Here is a 22,181-nt window from a genome sequence, read left to right as displayed (position 1 = left end):
AATATTGTTTACGTGTTTCATGGAACATGTGCATATAATTCTCACTATTTCTGCTATATCATTCATCTGGGAAAAATGTAAAATGCTGCACATGATTTCAGACCGTCTCTGGATGCAACAACATTGGGAACACAGGTGAATTGTCATGTGTGTCATAATTCAGTACACCCTCAGAAATGGTTCTTGAACAAGCTTCTCTTCTGTGCTTGTCCACACTTTAGTCTCCATTTGAATGATGGAACCATAATGATAATAATAATAGCCAGTTATTAAATGTTATATTTAATATTCTAAAATAACATTGTTAAAATACATATTGAAAAATGAAAGTGGCTGGTAAAATTGGGCATTCACCCACTGCTGTGGTTGGTGGGCAAAAAAGTTAATTTCATACCCTGCATGTGGGGTAACACAACTCACAAAACAGCCACAAAAGTGTAATCTTTCCCGAACTGGTCCTTCTTTTTTGGACTCTTCCTTTGAGCATCTGGCCGAGATTTCTAAATTGCATTACAAAGTCTGGGATTTATTTGGCTTAGTTTTTATATTCACATGTTCTTTTGAGTAGTTATACATTCTCTGTCTGCATATTTGCCATTAAAAGCCATTTAAACCTAGCGCTTCTGTTCTGCTTGCTATACATAACATCTTTACTTTGCCTCTCTCTACCTTATTAGATGTTTCTGTAGATGACATGGCATTTTTGTGGTTTGGCATGCGGACAGGGAATGAAATTAGCACATTCGTTTTGCCATATGATTAGCAAATAATATTAAATAATAATATTATTAATAATTAATAAATATTCATATATTAATTGCTAATATAATGTTTATTGCATCTAATCTCTTATATTGATTTATTGTATTTTTTTCTATGGCCATTTCATTTTTCATCGCATCAATACGACCCATTAAGGTAAATTACTATTTTTAAACTTAATAATTGTTCAAAAATAAATAAGTATTTTTATTGTCAGTAATTCTGCAATTATAAGTATTAAGCTGTGTAAATGAGTGAATATTGATTCATAATGTCTGAGGAAAGTGGTATGCTACGTTCGATTATCAATTAGGCACAGAATAGAGGTCCACCCTATTTCTCCAATGTCCATCATCTTGGAAATCTCTGGCCTCGCCACAGGGCAATAGCCCAAACTATGTCTAGGACGAGTTACACACCAATGTTTAATACTTAGCGTTTAGGAGTTTGTTTATATTTTTTTATAAAATTCTTGATGTTACATTATAGGTTCCACTGTTAAAACTGTAGCTTCCCAAACCACAAGCAATACAACTTAAATGAATATTCAGAGTTCAATAAATTAAGCTCAATCTAAAGCATTTGTGGCATAATGTTGATAACCACAAACATTGATTAATTTTGACTCGTTCCTCCTTTTCTTTAAAAAACAAAAGGTTACAGTGAGGCACTTACAATGGAAGAATGTGCAAAGAACGCTACAAAGCATGAATGACATTTAGGACAACTATTAATAGCTCCATTCTAAAATTAAATCAGGGCCTATATACACATACCAAAGTGTGATGCTTCAATCTCATTAGATCAATCTGAGGGAAGTTTGAGTAGTTGCACCTGTATTTCGATGAAACACTGCATATAATCTTAAAAGCACCATTCAACCTACATTGAAATGGTCTGTTATCACTCATGAGTTCTTCTTTAGAAAGAGGTTTATATATTAGAATGTACAGTAATTGTCCACTACCATTACACACAAATGTGTGCAGTTAATGGTTATCCTAATAATCAAGCGGAACTAAAGTTTTGTCTAGAACAGCAGTGTTATGACCAGAAACCAATAGCAAAGCACAGCGCTCTGGTCCCAGATGCTGCTTCTTCCATCGGCTGCCTACAGAAGGATTGATTTAGGAACATCTGTTGAAAAAGATTTGGAATAATATGTTTGTGTGCTCTTTTCACTTTATTGGCAAGAAGTCAACAGCAGGGATTACTTATATTATCTGCCATTATGGTCCGGCTACGATAGACATCCAGAAACAGAGCGAATTGAATTACATATAAGTGATAGCATTCTTGTGCTAACAGGTGTGTACATGTGTACATTTTGAGTTTGTTCATTTCTATTTAGCATCTTTTTTTTGTGAAAGCTTCACATGTTTTGAAATGGCATTATTACTGAGTATAAAAAGGAAGAGTGTTTTACCTGAACTGTCTGCATTGTCTCTCAATGTTTTCATGCTGTGAAGCTAAATGGATAAATTCTACAGCGGAAGACCATAATTTTTAGATGAGACATGTACAGTGTTTTATGACGTTTAAAATGAGCTGTATTATAATTTTCCTCTGCCCTGCATTTGTCCTTGTCCTATTTGGAATCTATTCCCAGTCCTAGTGATCATTAAAGACTTTTAAATCACGTCTGAAATCTCATCTCTTTTCACTAGCCTTTGAGTCTTACAAATGAAATGTAGGACACAGTTTTGGAGTGTTTGTATTTTAGATTACTGGTGTTTGTCGTAATTTTGAAATGTTATGCATTCATTTTCAAAAGATCTCAACACTCTACTCTCATTTATGTCACCAAGTGTATTAACCTCCCTCTACATCCACTCTGACCAGCAGAGAATGGGGTGTAACTTCTCCAGTTAGTTTAATAGGAAGGCTTTGCAATGGCGAGAACAGGGGCAAGAACTCCCTGTTCAATACAAAAACAGTGAGGTGCTCTCTCAGGTGGAAGTGACCAATGAGCCAAATGACTGAGACAGAATGCATAATAATAAAACAAAATCTTGGGTAGGCCTAGCCCACCTTTGTCAATCGGCCTATGCAACTTACCGAAATGTAATCTGGGATGTTTCCCATTCCAAATGAAGGAAAAGGAATTAACAATTCTGTGGAGGCAAGTCATAGATCAAGTAGGGTTGGAGACGAATAATGAAATATCATCTGCGTAAAGCATAAGCTTATGTGCCACACCTCCCGCCACCACCACTGGAAAATCATCCTCCTTTCTTATCGCAGCTGCTAATAGTTCCAGGGCAAGAAAAAACAATAATGGGGAAAGAGGGCAACCCTACCAGGTGCCCCTATGCCAAGTACAATAATCAGAAATTAATCCATTAATTTGTACCGCTGCTACCGGGTGTTTATAAAGTTGCTTAATCCAACCAATAAAAGTATTACCACACCCGTACATTTCCAAAATCTTAAAAAGATAATCCCATCAAACCATATCAATCACCTTTTCGGCATAAAGTGAGATGGCAGAGACCGGAGTCTGATCATTTGACTGGCCACATAATATTGATGAAACCCTTAATGTTATCAGAAGAGCTACGGCCCCGAATAATCACCACCTGATCTATATGTATAAGAGATGTCATAACCTTACTTAATCGGTTAGCAACATTTTTGAGAATATTTTAACTTCTAGCTGGATCAGGGAAATTGGATGGTAACTCTTGCACTCGCTTGGATCTTTGTCCTTTTTAAGAATCAGACTGATGCGGGCTTGCGTCATAGTTGGCGGAAGCTTTCCATTCATTAATGATTTCGTATAAACTTCTAGCAAAAGTGGAGCCAATTCTGTAGCATAAGATCTGTAGAAAAAGTTTCTAATATCAATATATCAAAATATCAATGGCTGAGGTAAATATTTCACCACAAGCAGATTTCACTGAGAGAATGATAGAAAAAGACTATCTCTGTTTTATATATCTAGCCAGAAGTTTTCCTGCCTTATCCTGAGATCTTTATCGGATGAACTCAGATATTTGGGCAGAATTGATCTGGGTCTATCTCCCTCAGCGTATCGCCGAGCCAGAACCCTGTGAGCTCGCTCAATTTCCAGCTTATGGCCTATTATGTCAAGCAGATTCGGAAAAAGCCCTTCCAGGAATTTCACCATATCCTGACCCTTTTCGAGTTCACGACTTGGACATTATTCTGCTGTTTACAGTTCTCCAAGTCTCCCAATTTCACCCAGATGCGCTCCAAATCCACCTTGGTCACTAGTGGATTAGCAGCTAGTTCCCTCTCCAATGACTCCAGATAATCGTCCATTTCTCAACATCCCCCACTCTTGTGGCCACCTCAGAGAATGTTGTCTCCATGGCAGTGATCGATCTACGTATTACACCAAGATCTAAGTCAGCAATGACCTTCGTCAGCATTGCTGACAAGTTCCAAGTTCAAATTCCCACACTTCCCAGACCAAATCGAGTTCCAGGCTTGTGGCCTGCTGCTCAGAGGTATCAGCTTGAGCACATAAGTGTCTTTTAAAGTCTCCAGAGCCAGATGGTTTTTGAATTCTTTGACACATTGTCCTCCTAATACAGTTATGGAACAGAGTGTATCGAATCTCACTGGTTTATACCATTAAAAGTGTTCAAAATAGCAAAGCGCGTTTTGAACATTTTGGCTCTGGTAAGTCAACAGCAGACACTAAACCAATTATTTTTCAAAATGTCTAAATATAAACCAAAAAAAAATGCAGGCTTTTGTCGCATCCATAGCGCAGCACACTGAGGGTATGTGGAATTTTGGTCACAAAAATGGTGGCATGGTGGTCATACAGTGACATCACAAGAAACAGGTCAACAAGTGAATTGTATATTTTAGCATTTTTCTTTTACATGTACTGTCTGAAAGAAATGCAAGCGCAGCGTAGTTCTAGCGGGAAGACTAGCAGCTGTACATCATCGCACCATCAGCTGGGTAATTCCCAGCCAATCACATGTAAGCCATTGCTTTACAATTCACTCAGAGTCTATCACATTGCTGTTTCAGTGTGCTAACACATCAACCTCCACCACCAGTTGAGTTGCGTCCTGCACGGGGGTAGGCTCTCTCTTTGGTGTAGGCACATTACTTTTAAGTTTTATATTCATCAAATAAATGTCATCTTAAACTTATACAATTAATTCACTTAAATGATTGAGTTCCCAGAGCTACATATGAGAGGAAGGTTTAGGTGAGTGTGTTTGATTACAGCCTCGGTTGTAAACAAATTTAGCATTTTATGATGCTACAGTGCTACTCGTTGAAAAAAAAATTGTTATTGCAAAAGTTACACTATTGTGAAAATAGCTACTAAACCATGTTTAAATAGAAGTGTCGCTAATTTTAGTTAATTTCTTCAACAACAAAAAAACTGTTCAGATCAATTAATTGGTTTCTGGGTTTTTTAAAGCACCAGAACATGACTTTTGAAGAACTAGAGAATAAAAAGTAATTTGCAGAAGTTTAAAGTTCTCCTATGCCATTATGCTGCAAAACCCTTTTTGAATTTATTTTGTAAGAGTGCAGTCTCAGTATTCTGAATGATGTGGTTTATTGCACACTACAACTTCCTAAACACTGAACTCGAGATCCTCTTACTGGCATTCTTATAGATGGGAAAGCAATTGAATTTTCCTACATGCTTACAACTGCACAAGTGTGTGTGTGATATTGTCCAGCAGACCGTACCTGATCTAATAAAAAGACTTACTGATGCAAGAAGCCGTGTGTACCATTGGAGGATTTACACTGTGACATCATCTTCGACGTCTAAATGCTTCGACCCTTAACACACATCCACATTAACACACAGACAACTCTCTTTACTATAAACATGCTCAAACATATACAGTCCTTTGCAATATATCATTAATGTCCAGTCAGATCCCCAGCAGATGGGGTTAGCAGAAAATGAATTAATTAAAGCAATAAGTAGAGCAGAGATGTGATGATCTCTCATAGAGACTTGCATTTGGGTGACTTTGGAGGGAAATATGTGGAATGGATTTAAACATGGAAAGAAAAGTATGAACGGGCTGAGAAAACTACTGCACACAATTTTTGGTTGTAGAAAGTGTAATTAAACTAGGCAAAATATATAATAAATAAAGACTCAAAGGGGCAGGGGATGTGTTAAAGTTGTTTAATGGTAGACATATAAATTCTGTAGAAATCAGCAGAGCTTTATGTTCTGTGGGTGCACATTACGGTAAGTGTTGTGCATGCTTTGAATATTAGCCAACTGCATTGTCTGCAAATAGTCTATAATCATCACCTACATGATGGCCAACTGCATAAATAAATGTACAATTTAAACCATTTAAAAAATAATAATAATAAAAAAAAACTTTACAATAACAAATTACATATATGTTAATATTACTTAAAGAAATATTCTGGTTTAATATAAGTTAAGCTCAATCAACAGCATTTCTGGCATAATGATGATACCACAAAAATACATTTCATGTCATCCCTCTTTTTTATTTAAAAAAAAGAAAAAGCACAAATTGAGGTAACATTGAGGCATTTACAATGGAAGTGAATGGGGCCGATTTTTGGAAGGTTTAAAGGCAGAAATGTGAAGCTTATAAATTTATGAAAGTGCTTATTAATATTAATAAACATAAATACTTTTGTTAAAACTCATGTATTATTTGAACTGTAACATTTTTGTATTTTGTTGTTAAACTGCCAGTTGTTGGCAAATAAAGAGGACACAGTTTGTGGATTGATGAATTTTTCATATAACAAGCACAACTACAATCATGTGATCGTTAAAAAGTCTTGCTTGTTCCCCGTATATATATATATATATACATTTAGCTATTCAGTAGATTAATCAAACTCATTGTGCTCTGATAGCAGTTGGAAAATAGTGTGCAAAGTATTAGCACAAAGTAACGTCTCATGACATTCTGATGACAAATGTTGCTTGAGCACTAAGTAGCATGTGGTTTGTTTTGTGGCATGGGTATCTTGCGTAAGCACACTTCTTCAGATATGCAGGTTGAGCAATGAATCATTGTGATATGCTGTTGCTTGATAAAAGTAATGAATTACATGTGCAAATGACATATTCAAAAAACTGAGTGCGTCCCTCTAAAGGCCTAAAGCATTTCTTTTGACCATGTCAATAAAACATAACACAAAATATTAAACTCATTCCAAACTAGACATAGACTGCATACCATGTACTCCAACTGTCTGAGAAACATAATTTCATGTGCTGTAAAGCTCTGGTAGAATGTACAAATGAGGACCTTCAAGAAAAAAGTGGTAGGACAAAGCCCTCTGGTGGTGGACAAAGAAATGATTAAACTGGACTCTTTCTTTATAGGTGGGAATTTTTTAATTTTGGAGATGTTGGTTGAAAAAATGTCATGATTATGTTTTGCTTCAACTTTGGGCAATTTTAGATTTCAAGAAAGTAATGTCTCTTTAAAACATTTCTCACACTATCATTAACTTATTTAAATTTGTCTACTGAACAGTGTCCAATAGCATCAAAGGAGATTTGTCATTTTGACATTTTGTCATTAAAAGCACATTCCAGCAGATCTCAAATTCTGTATTGTGTTTAATAGAATTCTGTGCTGGAAATGATACTAATGAATTACATTATATTTTATATACATTTGTTGGTGTTCACTGTCCTTGCATATACGGCAGCTTATTTTAGTGTATTACGGCCTAATCTGCCTGTTTCGCGGCCCGCTCTTTTCTACCGATGGCCAGTCCCCCTGATAGGCCCTAAAGTGTGTCGGCCCACCGGGAAAATGCCCGTTATGCCAGATTACCAGTCCAGCCCTGAGCTCAGCCATACATGTATGAATATATATATATATATATATATATATATATATATATATATATATATATATATATATATATAGTCTCTGTGAATACAATCAGAGACAATGGTAACTGAAAGTAAGGGTTTTTGGGTGTAAAATTATTTGCACATACATACACATAGTTTGTATGTTTTGGGGCACATTTCCTTCAATAACAAAACTTGTCCATTGTTGTTACGAGTGTAGGTGAAGGCAGACGAGGGGTGAGGATCTAAATGTGGTGATTTTATTAAACAAAGGAAATATCCACGATGGGAAAATAAAACAAAAACACGAAAGACATCCAATGGGTACACAGGCAGGATTAACATTTACGGAGAGCACGGATAATATAAACATACACGTTCAAACATCTACAAACAAGCATTCACTAACATCAACAATCGACAGGGGAATGGAGAAACAGCAGGGTTTAAATACACAGGAGACATGATGATGACAAAAGACAATCAGGTGAGAACAATGACACAGGGCTGGCAGTGATGAGGGCCGGGAATCATAGGAATTGGAGTTTTTGACAAAGACTAGTGAAATACAGGGCAGACAACAAGGGAATCGTGACAACTGTGTCTTCAATGGCTCTGATGCCGGGAGTACATGAAGACTCACATTAATGTACAAACACCATGTAAAAGTGAATTTTGCATAATAGGTCCCCTTTAAAAAAAAATTACGACTCCTTTGTCTTGCTAAGACTAATTTCATAGCTAACATTTCTGTATCCTAAAATACATAATTTAATATTATTTTCAGACTTTTTGCATAATTTGCTACATTTTCAGCTTGTTTGGAAATGACATCCAATAAATATATTCTTCTCACAAGTGATATTTTCCTTAAATTTTCTTTTGTTTTCTTTAAACATCACTTGTGTCATATAAAAAAAAAAAAAGATAAAAGCGTTACTAGAAATGAAGCCACAACTGTGAGACAGTCGCAATTTTTGAAAATTCATAAATATTTTTCACACTATAAATATTTAAATGGTTTAAATGAGACCTTCATATTACAAAAATAAAAAAGTTTAAATCTGTTAGACTGAATAAAAAAATAAACAAAAACACACACACATACACAGTATACATATAAAATGAAGTAAATAGTAAAAAAAGTTTTGGTTACCATTGTGACCTCCATTCCGTGATGGAGGGAACGCAAACTTGGGAGCTCCGAACACCTCTGATATTTGAGAAAAGGCCAATGAGAATTAGCAAGTGGAATTTGTATGCCACTCCCCCAGACGAGCATGCTGGGGAATGGGAGGTCAGTGGGGATTCACCTGGCGGAAATGCTCCTATTAACGATCCCAAATCGCCCCAGCGCTAACCGCCGCAGCCTTGTGCATATAAGCAGAAGGACCAGTTTGAGGAGCGACTGGAGTGGCTTTCTTTCTGTGAAAGATATAAAGCAGCAATTGCAACGTTGCCATGGTCACGTTCTCGCAGAGAGTACACGAGCCACCTACGAACGCTGTCTCAGCGTGTCTACGGCCGATACACGTGAGACAGCGATCGTGGCCGTCAGAGGATGAAAGACACCGACTGCAACCAGGAACTGTACGTAGATGGTAAGGCATCTTTAAAAAGACGCTCTCCAGCAATGATTACTCTTTTAGAGAAAATATAGTCTTTTATACTCAACTGTGGCTGCTTTTGTGCCCATGTGCGTTCTCTCCACTTATCTGTGCGAGAAAGGGAGAACCCGCTGTAATGCGCTGTATATCCAACAGCCGTTTTTACACTTTCGCTTTCAGAGGTGAATGGAACGCTAGTGGATTTCTCTACACTGCTCGGCTCTGAAGAACAAATCTGAATGAGTGGTTGCAAGCCATCTCCTTTTAAACCTGTATGTCCGGGGGAGTGGCATGCAAATTCCACTCGCCAATTGTCATAAGCCATTTCTCAAATATGTGTTTGGGGCTCCCAAGTTTGACCTCTACATCGACACAACATCGAGTGAGTGACAGATAGGGAACTATAAATATAAAAAAAAAAAAATATATATATATATATACACCATTTTTTTTACAAAATAAATACATAAAAAAAATATTAAGCGAATAAATAAATTAAATGGTAAGCAGTCACTGAATTGCAACTTGACCTTAAGCTATGCATCAGTTTATATATAGACTATATTTCTTTTGTAAAACGAATAGTTCTGTTCCTGGATGCTAATTGGTTACTGCGATCTAATCTCGCAAAAAAACTATAAAATAGCAGCTATGATGTGCTTATTAGTTACAGTGTACATCACTGCAGAGCACCCACAGGCCAACAATAAACATTCATTTACACGTCAGGTACTATATCTTCAAGTGGAAGGATGGTGCTAAACAATAGTTTAATTGAAGAAAAAAAGGTCCTTATTGTTTTCATTATGTAGTAACCGTTTGCATGTGTAACGGGAGCCAGCTGGTAGATAGCTGTGTAGTGTGGATCAAGAGGTGCACTAGCGACTGACACTAGGGGCGACTGACACCCCCTCCCACGCCGGAGACACCGGTTCGAGTCCCGTTCAGAGCGGGGCAATCAGGGCCGGTTACAATGGTGCCATGACCCGGATGGGAGTGAGGTTTAGGGGGGTGAGTGTAATGGGAGCCAGCAGGTAGATAGCTGTGCAGTGTGTAAACCTCACTCTCCTGACCTCAAGAGGTGTACCGGCGACTGACGCTAGAGGCTGCAACCTTTAGCCTCCTTGTCAGAGCACCCGCCTCCCATGCTGGAGATGCCATTTTTAGTCCCTTTCGTCGCAGGGCGAACATGTCAAACTTAACAATCTTTAGCCATGACTACAGTACATTCACATTACAGCATGGCCTTGTGCACCTTATTGTTTAAGACTTGGGAACTATGGCTCTATTGTATATGAAAGTACAGTGTTTTAAATGCAAAGGGCCGTCCATTATTGTGTCAACAACTACGATGGTGCAACAGTTGAGGTTTTCTTGTGATGGAAACAGAAAAAAACCCTGCATTAGGCCAACTTATCAGCAAACTGGGTCGAAACAAGTTTCCTCTTACAAAACCAATATAACACAATTACCCACATCCTTATTTCATCTGCAGCCTGTCAAATATGTCAGAGTCAGTATTGTTAAGTGAAACAAACTTGCTGTAACAGCAAACACTAAAATGTGCACCAAGTCTTTGCACAAAATTGGCATACGCATACAAAACTTCAAATGACAAAATGGTATAATTTTATTTTTTTAAGTAAATGTAAACTTATTTTTCCATGTATGCAATTGAACCTAACCTTGTAAAATAGCCTTGAGCCTTGGAAAGCTGCTATATTAAACATATTATTATTATTATAAACTTATAATAGCTGCTTTGTTTATATATATATATATGGGAAATAAAACCTTATTTACCACTGGTCTCACATATATAAGCCACAGTAGGCTTAGAAAGGCAGCAATCTCCACCTGTCACTAAAAAGTACACATGACAGCAAACTACAAACCACCCACAACTTCCGTCAACTTACCACCGAAAAACAAGTTCGAGTTTAGCATAATAAACTCAGCGTGAAATCTCACTGTGTCAGCTAAAAGCATCTTATTTCATCTCCAATATTAAAGACAAGAGTTGCACTGAGCGTTTGCAGTACCTGTAGGATTTGAGGAGGCGTTTTCGTTTCATTCCCCTGCTAAACCCTTCACTCGAGGCAATGAAGTTGCCCATAAAGTCCCTGTGTAAATCCATGGGCTTCGGGAATCTATGTCATCCAAGTTGAAGCCTGTTCTTGTGATGTCAAGAGCTTCCTGGACTCAATCAGGGTTTCACAATCCCCACCCCTTCTGCATGAAGTTACAGACAAGACGTCTGCGTTTGGCCTCTGTTAACCCTGGCTCCGCCCCTCTAGGTAATCTGATTAGCACTTAGGGACATAGAGTCCAGTCCAGGCTACTCGTAGCTAGGGCTAGGTATTGATACAGATTTCCTGATTCAATTCGATTCCGATTCAAATGCTCTTTATTCGATTATGATTCGATTCAATATCGATTCATATGGGTATATTTCAGTTATAATGTTCCTTTTGCTTACATATAGAAGAAATGATCTCCCAGCTAGTGCTGTTCATTATACAGGGGACCTTTTAACTAGATACATTAGGAGAATATTAATTTTACTAATGATATTTTATGACTTTTTCATAATTTTGGTCACATTTTGGCTTTTTAAAATGAACAATCACTAAATAAGATATGACATTTCCTATATTATTTTTTGTTACATATTTATTGTTAAATTGCATATTTTTTTCTACAAGTATTTACATGGATTTGTTGAACACATGCATTTCTGTAAACATTGCATTTAAATGAGCGTATGTTAACTAGAGAGGACTCGAATGGCTTTACCTCATTAGTGTGATGCATGACTAGAATTAAACGTTTTTCTGTTGTTGTTTTTTTGCAACAACTGAGTGTAAAGAACAGAAAAAGTATTAAGAGACATTATTCAAAGACAGTTGGATTGCGTGGATCTTGCCTCTGGACACACATTACATAGAACAACTTTTACTCTCAACATGCTGTGAAGGGATCTCGCTGCTGAACACTTCATGACTAAACTACACAATTACTGCTGAGTGAAATGTAAACATTTACCAGCCAGTTGACATATATATTCACTTTAGTCACATAGTGCGAAATTTGGTTGCAAATGCGAGTGACTTCCTCTCATTGTAGTAGAGGGTTGCGCATTGAGTGAAAGATTGATCTTGGGATTTAAGAATCCTTATAGAGTTAATGAAGATTGCGACGCGTCAGAAAACAATATTTGTACCCTCCCCTACTCGTACCTCTTGCTTTCCCTTGATTTCATAGTATTGTGTATTGTGTTTTAATTCCTTTTGCATGATGACGTAAACAGCTGAGACTCCACAGGTGATGACATCCACCACATTTACATGCTTACACACCACAAACCTCAAAAATGTTGAATCTAAACATCGCTATACATTACTTCAACAGAAAGGCTTATAAAAGTGCCAGGTATATAAGATAAACCATTCAAACTCGAACCAAAGGGCCCAGTGTGGTAAAAGGCAACCGATTCACCTATTTGCACATCTCACAAGTCTCTCGCTGTCTCTGTGACTACATTTAGTGGCTTGGGTTGAAAGCCTCACGTCCATGTCAGACCTTATGTTGCAACTTGTGGGAGGAAGGGAATTGAAGCCAAACTATGACTGCAATATATCTTTTTTCTGTTGTAGCCATGAATGAGTAATTGTCTTTACATTAGTTGACTATAACAGATTTTTTTATGCAAATACATTTTTTCCCCTGTAATAGATAAGTCTTTGCTTGATCATTCATGTGCTTCGTTAAAGTCCTCTTGAGTAGTTGGTATTCACGACGTCAGAAGTCACACATAATATGTGATGTGCGGTTAAGTGGTTTTAGTCTGAAAGGATGGACACTTCATGCAATTTCGCAATTATTTTATGTTCTCTTTTTCACTTACTGAAAACGATAGGAAGCTTTTTTAACACCAACACTGCAAACAATAATTTTCTCATTGAGTACTTTTCTCATATTTTCCGCTAAATATTTGGGAAAAGTTGTGGCACGGAGAAAATCCAGTTTCCTACTGGTAATTACAACTTTGTGGTCTTGTTCATGTACGCTTGACTTACAAATACAATCATTATGACATGACTTAAACTCACCAATGTGCTCAGAAGACATAATTACGATAATTCCAACTCCACTTGCTGAATAATGAAAGTTAATTGTGTTGATGCCAGAAAAGAGGACCCATCGGAAGTGGCGAAAGCTCTTTGTGTTTATTCTCTGTAAGCTTATCAAGTCATCAGCAGGTTCAGTGCCTGCGTGAAGTTTAATCATAGATAAGTAATGCATTAAACGAGAGCACTACAATAACACGTAACCCTCCTCAGGTGTGCAGAAAACTGCATCAAATTTACAGAAAGTGCTATTTAGATGAAACTCGCAGTCATAAAGTGTTGACAAGACAGTGAGCTTTGCAGTGCCGTTTGCAGTGTTTCGGCTTCTGATATAACGTGCTGATGTGGCAAATTCTCGCACTCTTAAGCTGCTTTGCACCTAACATAAGAGAGCAATAAGATTATGTCTGACATTTACAACGTTTCTCACAAACACTTGGCATAAAGTCTGTTCCCTTAAGGCTCCCTGTGAACAACTCTGCTTAAAGTATAAAGAAATACTTTAAGGAAACAATTACATACATTTCACAAGAGATTTAATATTAAACATAATAATTTGTGAGGATGTGAAAAAAGTAAATTGTTATAATTTGCTTGCTTGTACAAAATTCTCTGTTGATATGGTTAGGGTGTTGTGGGTGGTGTTCAGAGTAGGTTTTGGTGCATTGCATCTCTGTGATCTTCTGTACGGTCCCTTTTATGTCCCTCCATTAATGTATGTCTGCTGGGCCGTTCAGATTGAACACTCTCTGAATGCAGGTGTTTCCAGACATGCTTTAAAAAAATACATTAAAAAATACATAATTTTTTACCTGACATGGCATCTAAAAAGCATGGCACCTTTGCACAAGAAACTGAAAAATTTGCTGGATGTGGCCCAACGGTCAAAGACGTCCATTTAGCGAATCTTCACATACAAAAACAATCGAATCAAAAACCTTTTCGGTGTAAGGGACTTTATTTTTTTGGTTGGTTTATCATCCACCAGGACAAAAACAATCTTAAGATCGCTAAACATCTTAAGATGACTAAGAAAAGTACACCTCTTAGAGGACAGGAATTTGATTTTTTATTCCCTTTTGCACTCCCTTGCATTACTTTTGTCCATCCCTTACAAAAATGAACTAATGTTTTAGAACAGTAACCATTGTTGAATCGTGCTATTTGTAGTAAAAACAAAAAATGTACCATTGTTTTACTACAGTTACCATATCTTAACCATGATATTTGTAGTGAAATCATAGTACTAATACAGGTAAACTAAAACTTTGCAGGTTCACCTGCAGCAACCATGTAAAATAAATAGTGATTATAGGAGTAAGAACCATTAACCATAGTGTAACTTGTAAACCTAATGTTTAATACTAAGGTTTAGTGGTTTGTTTAAATCCCTACCCCAAAATATGAACAATAGTAATGATGATGCTAAGCTAACACTACCGATAAGACAAGTGTTGACATATGGTAAGAGTATAGAACGATACAATTATTGTGTAAGTAGTTGATGTGATCAGATCATTAACCGTAAGGATGAAATAATAGTGATGCTTAGACCACGAATATAATGTGATTCCATAAAAGCAGATTTCTTTTCCTTACAGGTGAATTAGAGTGATTGTTAGAATCTCTTATCTCTCAGATCTACTGAGTCCATTTAAGTGAAGGTGATTAAGTGACGAGATAAGCCTATTTCTAGCCTGAGCTTTGCTTTCCCATATTGATGCCAATCTACACACAGAAGACAAATGCAGAAAAGGAAATACACCGTTTTTAACCAAGAAAAAAACGTTAAAGTTTATGTAATATGTAAAGATATGTAAACTAACGCAAAACGTACAGCTAAAATAACAAATAACAAATGTTACCATCTTCTCCTGACTTTAATATCGATGGGTTTGTTGGTGGCAAACGGTGAGCCACAGGTAGACATGCAGTAAGGTTTTGCCAACAGCTCCAAAGACAGGACCTCAGTGAGAGCAGGTAAACTCATCCTGGACATCAACACATCTCTTTCCCTGTCCTCTCTTTATGAATACATCAAAGGGCAATGTGACACTGAGCATTCATAGTCATATTCCTGCACCTCGATGAACCTTTGGAGGTGATGCTGGCCAGCACATTGTACCCACATCTGCACTGGGAACAGATTTAACACAATTTGGTATTGTAAACCATCCCTTTAATATGCCAGTTTTATCACTTATAGTCATTTTCTAACAATAAAATTGTGTTTTATCATAAATTGGCATAATATTTGTCATTAGTTACCCTGGTCTTTATCTGCATTTCAATCCAGTATTCTAAACTACCGGTCGCTAAATGTATTGAGTGCATGTTGAAGGAAACAGAGTGTAATTGGACAGGTGAATTCATTGTGTAGATTTAAAAGCGTGTGTTCAGTGCTGGTGATAAAAAGAGAGCAGCAGATGTTTGTGGGAATCATAAAGCCTCTTCCTCTAACTATTCATTTCTCTACAAAGCAGAAAACGATGACTAATTCATTTAACCAGCAGGGGGAAATATTAGTGCTTCATTGATCCCATCTGCTCTAAAAGGATTTTGAGGATGACAATTATGATTCAGTTAGTGGGGGGCTGCTATTTGGCCATCACTGGTCAGGTAACCGGGCAGAATACTGGATCACTGCATACACAATAGAGTATTACATGAATTCATAAAAATAAAAAATAAAAATAAAATATTACAATAATGAAGATTGCAAAATTCTGTGCAGGGACACCTGATCCACATGCATTGCTGAAAATGTTTAAGTAAAAATATTATATAGGTACAAATAAGTACATTTATTTGTACAAATAAGTAAATTATATTGCAAATAAAAAATACAATCATTTATTATTAACTGCATAACAAAAAAAAACAACCTATTATTATTATTATTATTAACATTAATATCATTACTAATGGTGTCATTATTATTAGATTTTTTATTACATTTTAAACAATAATTTAAATAAATGTAATATAATAAAATATAATATTTGGCCTCAAAATAAAAAGTGTATTGTAATGCAGATATTTGTATTTATTTATTATCAAATTATGTATTAAATAAAAACAATATCCTAATTAAATGAAGCAATGTATCAAAGAATAATAGTACATTTGTGAACTCAAAAGTAATACAATTAAATTTAAGCAATGTATTATTATTATTTTTATATTGTTTATTATTTATACATGTGATGATTATTATTATTAAATAAAACAATATCTCATTTAAATGAATTAATGGATTAATGAATCATAAAATTTCATGTACTCACTCAAGCAAAAAAAATAATAAATAAATACATTTAAATTAAATCTGGAGACCCCAGTAAGCTCATTTGCTAAAACCTAAACATGTGATCTCGGCCCATCCAGCAGTGTTTGCATGCATCAGCACAGAAAGCAGGTCAGCATTATGTAGATCAAGTGACACAGTGATACATCACTTTGTAAACAGCTATTCTAAACTCTGGTTGCTAATCTTTGCATTTTTCATCAATACTGTAACCATGGTCCCTAAGGGGTGGACAAGGTGTATTCGTGTTGTTGTTCATATCATGGAAACAAGCAGGCAAAATTGTTACTATATCGTGCGTGATAGGGTCACCCTGCTAGCTGCCTGAACCAATCACATCACAGAAGTGAATCAGTACACAAAGACAGAATTGCCCTCTGATTAATTTCAGATCATCCTAATAAACTGTTGCTAAGACAACCCAAACTAAATGAAAAGAGTCTAGGATGTTAGTTAAGTTTCCTGTTTACCTATAGAAACCACCAGAGGACAGTACTCTCATATCTGTTCCACAAAGCAACTCTTTTTAAATATCTTGGACATAATTAGGTTTGAAAAACACAATCTAAATCTAAACTCATTCCCATTTAAAAATGTGATTTTGCACCTCCCTAGCATCTGTCATCTATAATCTAATGATCTATCTGACATTATATCATTTTTTATCATTATATGATGTGCAACACTAATGTTTCCCTAAAACAATACTATTTAACAAATCTAATGAAGATTGTAAATAAATATTAATATTCACACATTTGTGCATAGGAACAAAATATGTTTTCATGTGCGGTCCACGTGCTTCAGTTAAAAACAATGTAATGATAATTACATTGTTGACAATGACAATTCAGATCAGTAACTCAAACTGTCCTCACAGATGCTGGCCTGAGGATGTACAGAGCATTTCTGGAGAAAATAAAGGGATGGAAAACAAATGAGGACAGGAGAAGCAACAAGCCTCATGTGAAACCTTCTCCTGCCAAGCGACTCTAATGATTGGTCAAATTCAATGTCTACAGGGGAGACCCAGAGACACACAATCACATCTCCTGCCATCCCTCATTTAGACCTCGCTTTTCAAGGATCCACTCCACCACCTGTGCCCCAGTGCATTGCCATGGCACCTACTCTCCTCCACCTGTCCCGTTTGATGACTCGACCTCTGCCTTACAATTGGAAATGAATTTTCATGAAAACTAATGGGGAAGTGGGTTATAAACATAGAAGGACCACTATTTTACTAGCTTACATAAATACCCATAAGAAACACCTTTGTGCAATATTATTGGATAAGACTTTTAAGAGGCATAATTTCCATCATTAATTGGTCCTAACTAGAAATGTATTAAATACAAATCAAACCCAAAAAATCTGATACAAATTTGAATTCATTAATTTTTGTGGCATAAACCTGCATCTTATTCACTTACCATCCGCAATCTATTATAACCAGGTGCAATCAGCACAGCGTTCTGAGTGTTTAAATGAAGTCCTTGTCATTCCATTCAGTGTAAACACGCCTCCTTTTTATGTAAATGAGGCTCATTATAGATTGTGCTTCATTAAAAATACTGCCTGGTGCAATTTAAATAAATAAGTACATTTTATTTAAAAGAGATGCTTGTGTACATTTTCTATCGATCATGATCAGCAATAATTCATCAAATAGTGTCAAATGATGAAGAAGCGCGACAAATAAAGGAGAAGAGCATTATAACCTGGCATATATACAGATGCACGGTTTAGTCAAGCTCACTTTCTGCATGTTAAAGAGATGATTCATGTGTCTGGATCTCAATAGTGGAGTAATGCTCTTTAGGGATGTGCACAGATAGTCAACATTAGGTTTACCATTCGCTGCGCCACTATTCGAATACAATAATCCCTGTTTGGTTATTCTACACATGCAATAGAGGTCTTTAACGTGACCCAAACTTTTGGGTCAGTTACTGGGTCAGTTACTCTGTGACTCACCTGAGTGAGGAGAGCATCCCACCTGTTTTTTGGCTGTCAATCATTTTCCGCACTCAGGTGTGGGTGGATCCCATATACACCTGTATTTCTCTCTGTCCACTTGAAATCGGATCACCCAAAACAGATGTTAACACAAAGTGTGTCAGATAAAACACTAATTTACATTATGTTGCTAGATCTAACAGATATTAAGACAGAGTGCAAAGAGCAGATCTTGTCTGTTTGACAGCCAGCTGGCTAATCCATCTCGCACTTTTCACTAATAAGTTAATGGAGGTGAATTTAATCAACTGTCAGCGGGTGTGTGACAGTCTTAAGGTAATGTCAATACCCCTGACAACAGCTTCCTGACTGATAAAGGAGTTCTTAGAAAGAGCTATGCTAAAGTAAATGCTTAGTAGTGCCTGTTGAACTGAGGCATGTGAACAATAGCCTTCTCAAATAACTTTGTCTTTTTGAGGGCAATAACCGTAACAGTTATGACCGGCTGAACAATATAAGAGCTAGCTGACAGATGAAGTTAGTCTCGCCTACTTATACAGGGTGGTGGAGGTACGTTACAAAACCAAGCTGTTGTTCAGCTCTAAAGTAATGAAAAGTTAGCACTGACAACTAATTCAAGTGCATCCAGATGTATTAAGGGAGTCTAAATTGAAAAATTCCAGTTCTGGACATCCTGAAAGATCAGCATGTGCTCTTGCGAACACACAAGGCATCGGTCTGTTGATCCAGGATACTTTTAGAAGCAACACTGGACATTTTTGCTTAGATTAAATTAACTGGTCTGTTTCAGCACAGATCTCATCTCACCCATGCTGGAGGTACAAACACTGTGGGACATAGTTAGGAGCCAAATGTACAAATAAATATAATAATAAATAATGCTAATTAAATATTATATTCTTTGAAAATATACACTTTACTTTCCAGAAGTCCATGGTGTTAAAAGTGACCAAAGTTGAAGAAACACCCAAACACAGTTTTCACACCAAATCTGTGACGATTATGTGAGACAAAGTTCTGACGAAAGGTCTATACAAAAAGTGCGTAAAAAATACAAATGTAAATAATTTCAACCTGTACAGCCTCCTGCCCACACCTTCAGCTGTTAGAGATTAATATATAGAACGCTGTTAAAGCATTCATTTACGTAATTTGGCATAACTGTTTCATTATGTTCTTTCCATGGTGTTGATGCATTCTGAGGAGTATTTCATCTGTTTTTATGGGAGTAAGACGAGTAAAGAGCGCTGTTGCATAAATATACGTTCTATTTATATTTGCACATGTATTTTCCTACGAGTACATTCCAAACGGACACCAGAAGCCAACTACTCTTTTATAATGTCTGGATTAATGCCTGGATAATATAACACAAGGTACTTTGATACAAATTAATGTTGAATAGTGCACATTAAGAATAACATTGTACAGAAAAATATATGATGCATAGCTAGTATTATAGCTAGTAAAACGTATAAGAAAACATTGGCTCACAGTCTTATCTTTATTGAAATAATTGCAATCATTTGTTATATTATCCTAAAGAACAATAGCAATGCTAATAGGTCTATAATTGAATCTGTGATTAGTGAAAGTGCAGGGAGTAGATCCCGTTTGGAGATGAGCAGGAACATTTGACTCTCATGGATGACATGGAGATCTTGATTGTTCGTTAAAGTTTTTTTATTTTTTTCAGCAGGCAAATTTGTGTAGTTTTGTGTATCTGTATACAAACCAAATGGTCATAATTGTTTGAATAAATAAAACAGGCTACTAATACTGAGAAAAAAACTAGAAAAAATATGAACATTTATGTATGACTCTTTTAATAATAAAAACAACAATAATAATAATACTAATAATACTAATAGCAGCTACACAAAAAATGTGTCAATGCATTGGCGGCCGTGGTCCTTGACTTTGTATTGTTGACAGAATTCGGCCCTTGCTGAAAACTAATTGGAGAACCCTGAAGTAGACCATCTCTAGTGACGTCACAAGTTACTTGATACATGCTTTTAACTTAATAAACTAATCAAGCTTTCATTTTACACAGCCATGATGGCCATTCAATTTTCTTTAGCTCATTGTTGTGTTGTAGACAAGATCTCCCCCGATGTGAGACAATTACACGCATGCCATTAAACATACTACAGTTACACTTTGTAAAAACAAGTTGTAGAGAGACACTTTAACATGGACGGTAACCAGAGGAGACGATGCATTAAAACAGAGTACATGAGAAGTGTAAATTATCCTTTCTACTAGTTAAATTGGCCCTCATCCTCTCCTCTTTGTTGTGGCTTTCCTTTCCCTGGAGATCTCATAACATTTAAGACACCTGTGGAGACAGTTAATGCAAACACATCTAATATGGTGTCGGGTTTGTTTATAAGGGCCCCTGAAAGGGTACAGGAAGAGATATATAGCTCTGATGATCTCCTAAACATCTTGACTTTCTGACTGCTCAGAGATATTCAGATACCAGGCTGATGCAGATTCAGTTAAAGAAACGTTCTGTGTTCAAAACAATTTATGCTCAGTCAGAGAATTTTTGGCAGAGACGGGCCACTTCTTTTAAATTGAATGGAAGAAATTGGAAGGATTTACCAAGGAGCTCTAAGCGCCCAATGGTCAAAGGAAGTCCCGCCTTACAGATAAAAGAGCCAATCCCCTACAGACATTGTCTGTCAATCAGCTCGGAATGCACATGCACATTAGCAAAGCAAGCTGGGAAATTGAGTTTTTCAGTGAAATATGAGGTAAAGAAGCACAATTTATGATTCCAGTTTTGATAGATTTTATTTCTGATTTAAAATATGTTCTTTTATCGTATTATTTATCGTCCAACTGTTTTTGAGAATTTGGTGTTTGCCCATTCAAGTAGATAGGAGCTACACTGTCATGACTGGAAATAGCCTCCCGAGAGCATTCCAAAGATGGCCGACAGTGGACTGACATGCTAGAAAGACTTTCGCTCAGTTGACAGCGTTTGTAGCATAATTTTGGTTACCACAACATTTTTTTTTACATTATATAACAAAAAGTAAAAAACGGGGTTACAGTGAGGCCCTTAAAATGCCAATCCGTAAACGTTAAAATACTCACTGTTTCAAATGCCACGAGTTGTAAAGATTATACATGTTGACATGTTTTAATGTGATAAAATCAGGGATTCAGCACTATGGGTTGTAATATTGTATTTAACTTTACACAAATATGGTGAAGCGGATGTAACATATAATGTTTACATCTTGCAGCGATGCTTTAGATGCAAGGTGTATTTTAATGTTTAAGAACTAGCACATTCACTTCTATTGTAACTGTGTTACTGTGACAATGATTTCTGCATTTTGTTATATAAACCAGGGACAAGTCTAAATTATTCTTTTCTGGTAACCAACATTATACAACAAATGCTGTTGATCAATACAAGTTAAGTTCAATCGACAGCATTTGTTATTTAAAAATTATTTAGACTCGTCCCTCCTTTAACAATTTTCACAATTGTGGTGAATGTGGCCAATTTTTGGAGCTTATACTAAAACAAAAAGCACTTATTAATTAAT

General features: G+C 36.3%; 1 protein-coding gene across 5 annotated transcripts in view; it reads right to left on the bottom strand.

Moving 5' to 3' along the window:
- Positions 1-22,181, bottom strand: part of LOC127635439 (cAMP-specific 3',5'-cyclic phosphodiesterase 4D-like) — a 146,487-nt gene that overhangs the window by 71,056 nt on the left and 53,250 nt on the right. The window contains exon 1 of one of the 5 annotated variants that reach the window (XM_052115492.1): positions 11,238-11,364. The exons of the other annotated variants lie outside the window; for them this stretch is intronic. Coding sequence (XP_051971452.1) covers positions 11,238-11,332 — 95 coding nt within the window. The 5' untranslated portion in view covers positions 11,333-11,364. Of the gene's footprint in view, positions 1-11,237; positions 11,365-22,181 lie in introns of those variants that run through there. 5 annotated transcript variants of the gene reach the window in all.

The sequence above is a fragment of the Xyrauchen texanus genome, chromosome 43 (genome assembly GCF_025860055.1).
Source record: "Xyrauchen texanus isolate HMW12.3.18 chromosome 43, RBS_HiC_50CHRs, whole genome shotgun sequence".
Lineage (NCBI taxonomy): Eukaryota > Metazoa > Chordata > Actinopteri > Cypriniformes > Catostomidae > Xyrauchen > Xyrauchen texanus.
The sequence above is the reverse complement of the archived record's forward strand: the minus strand, read 5'-3'. Positions and strand labels throughout refer to the sequence as shown.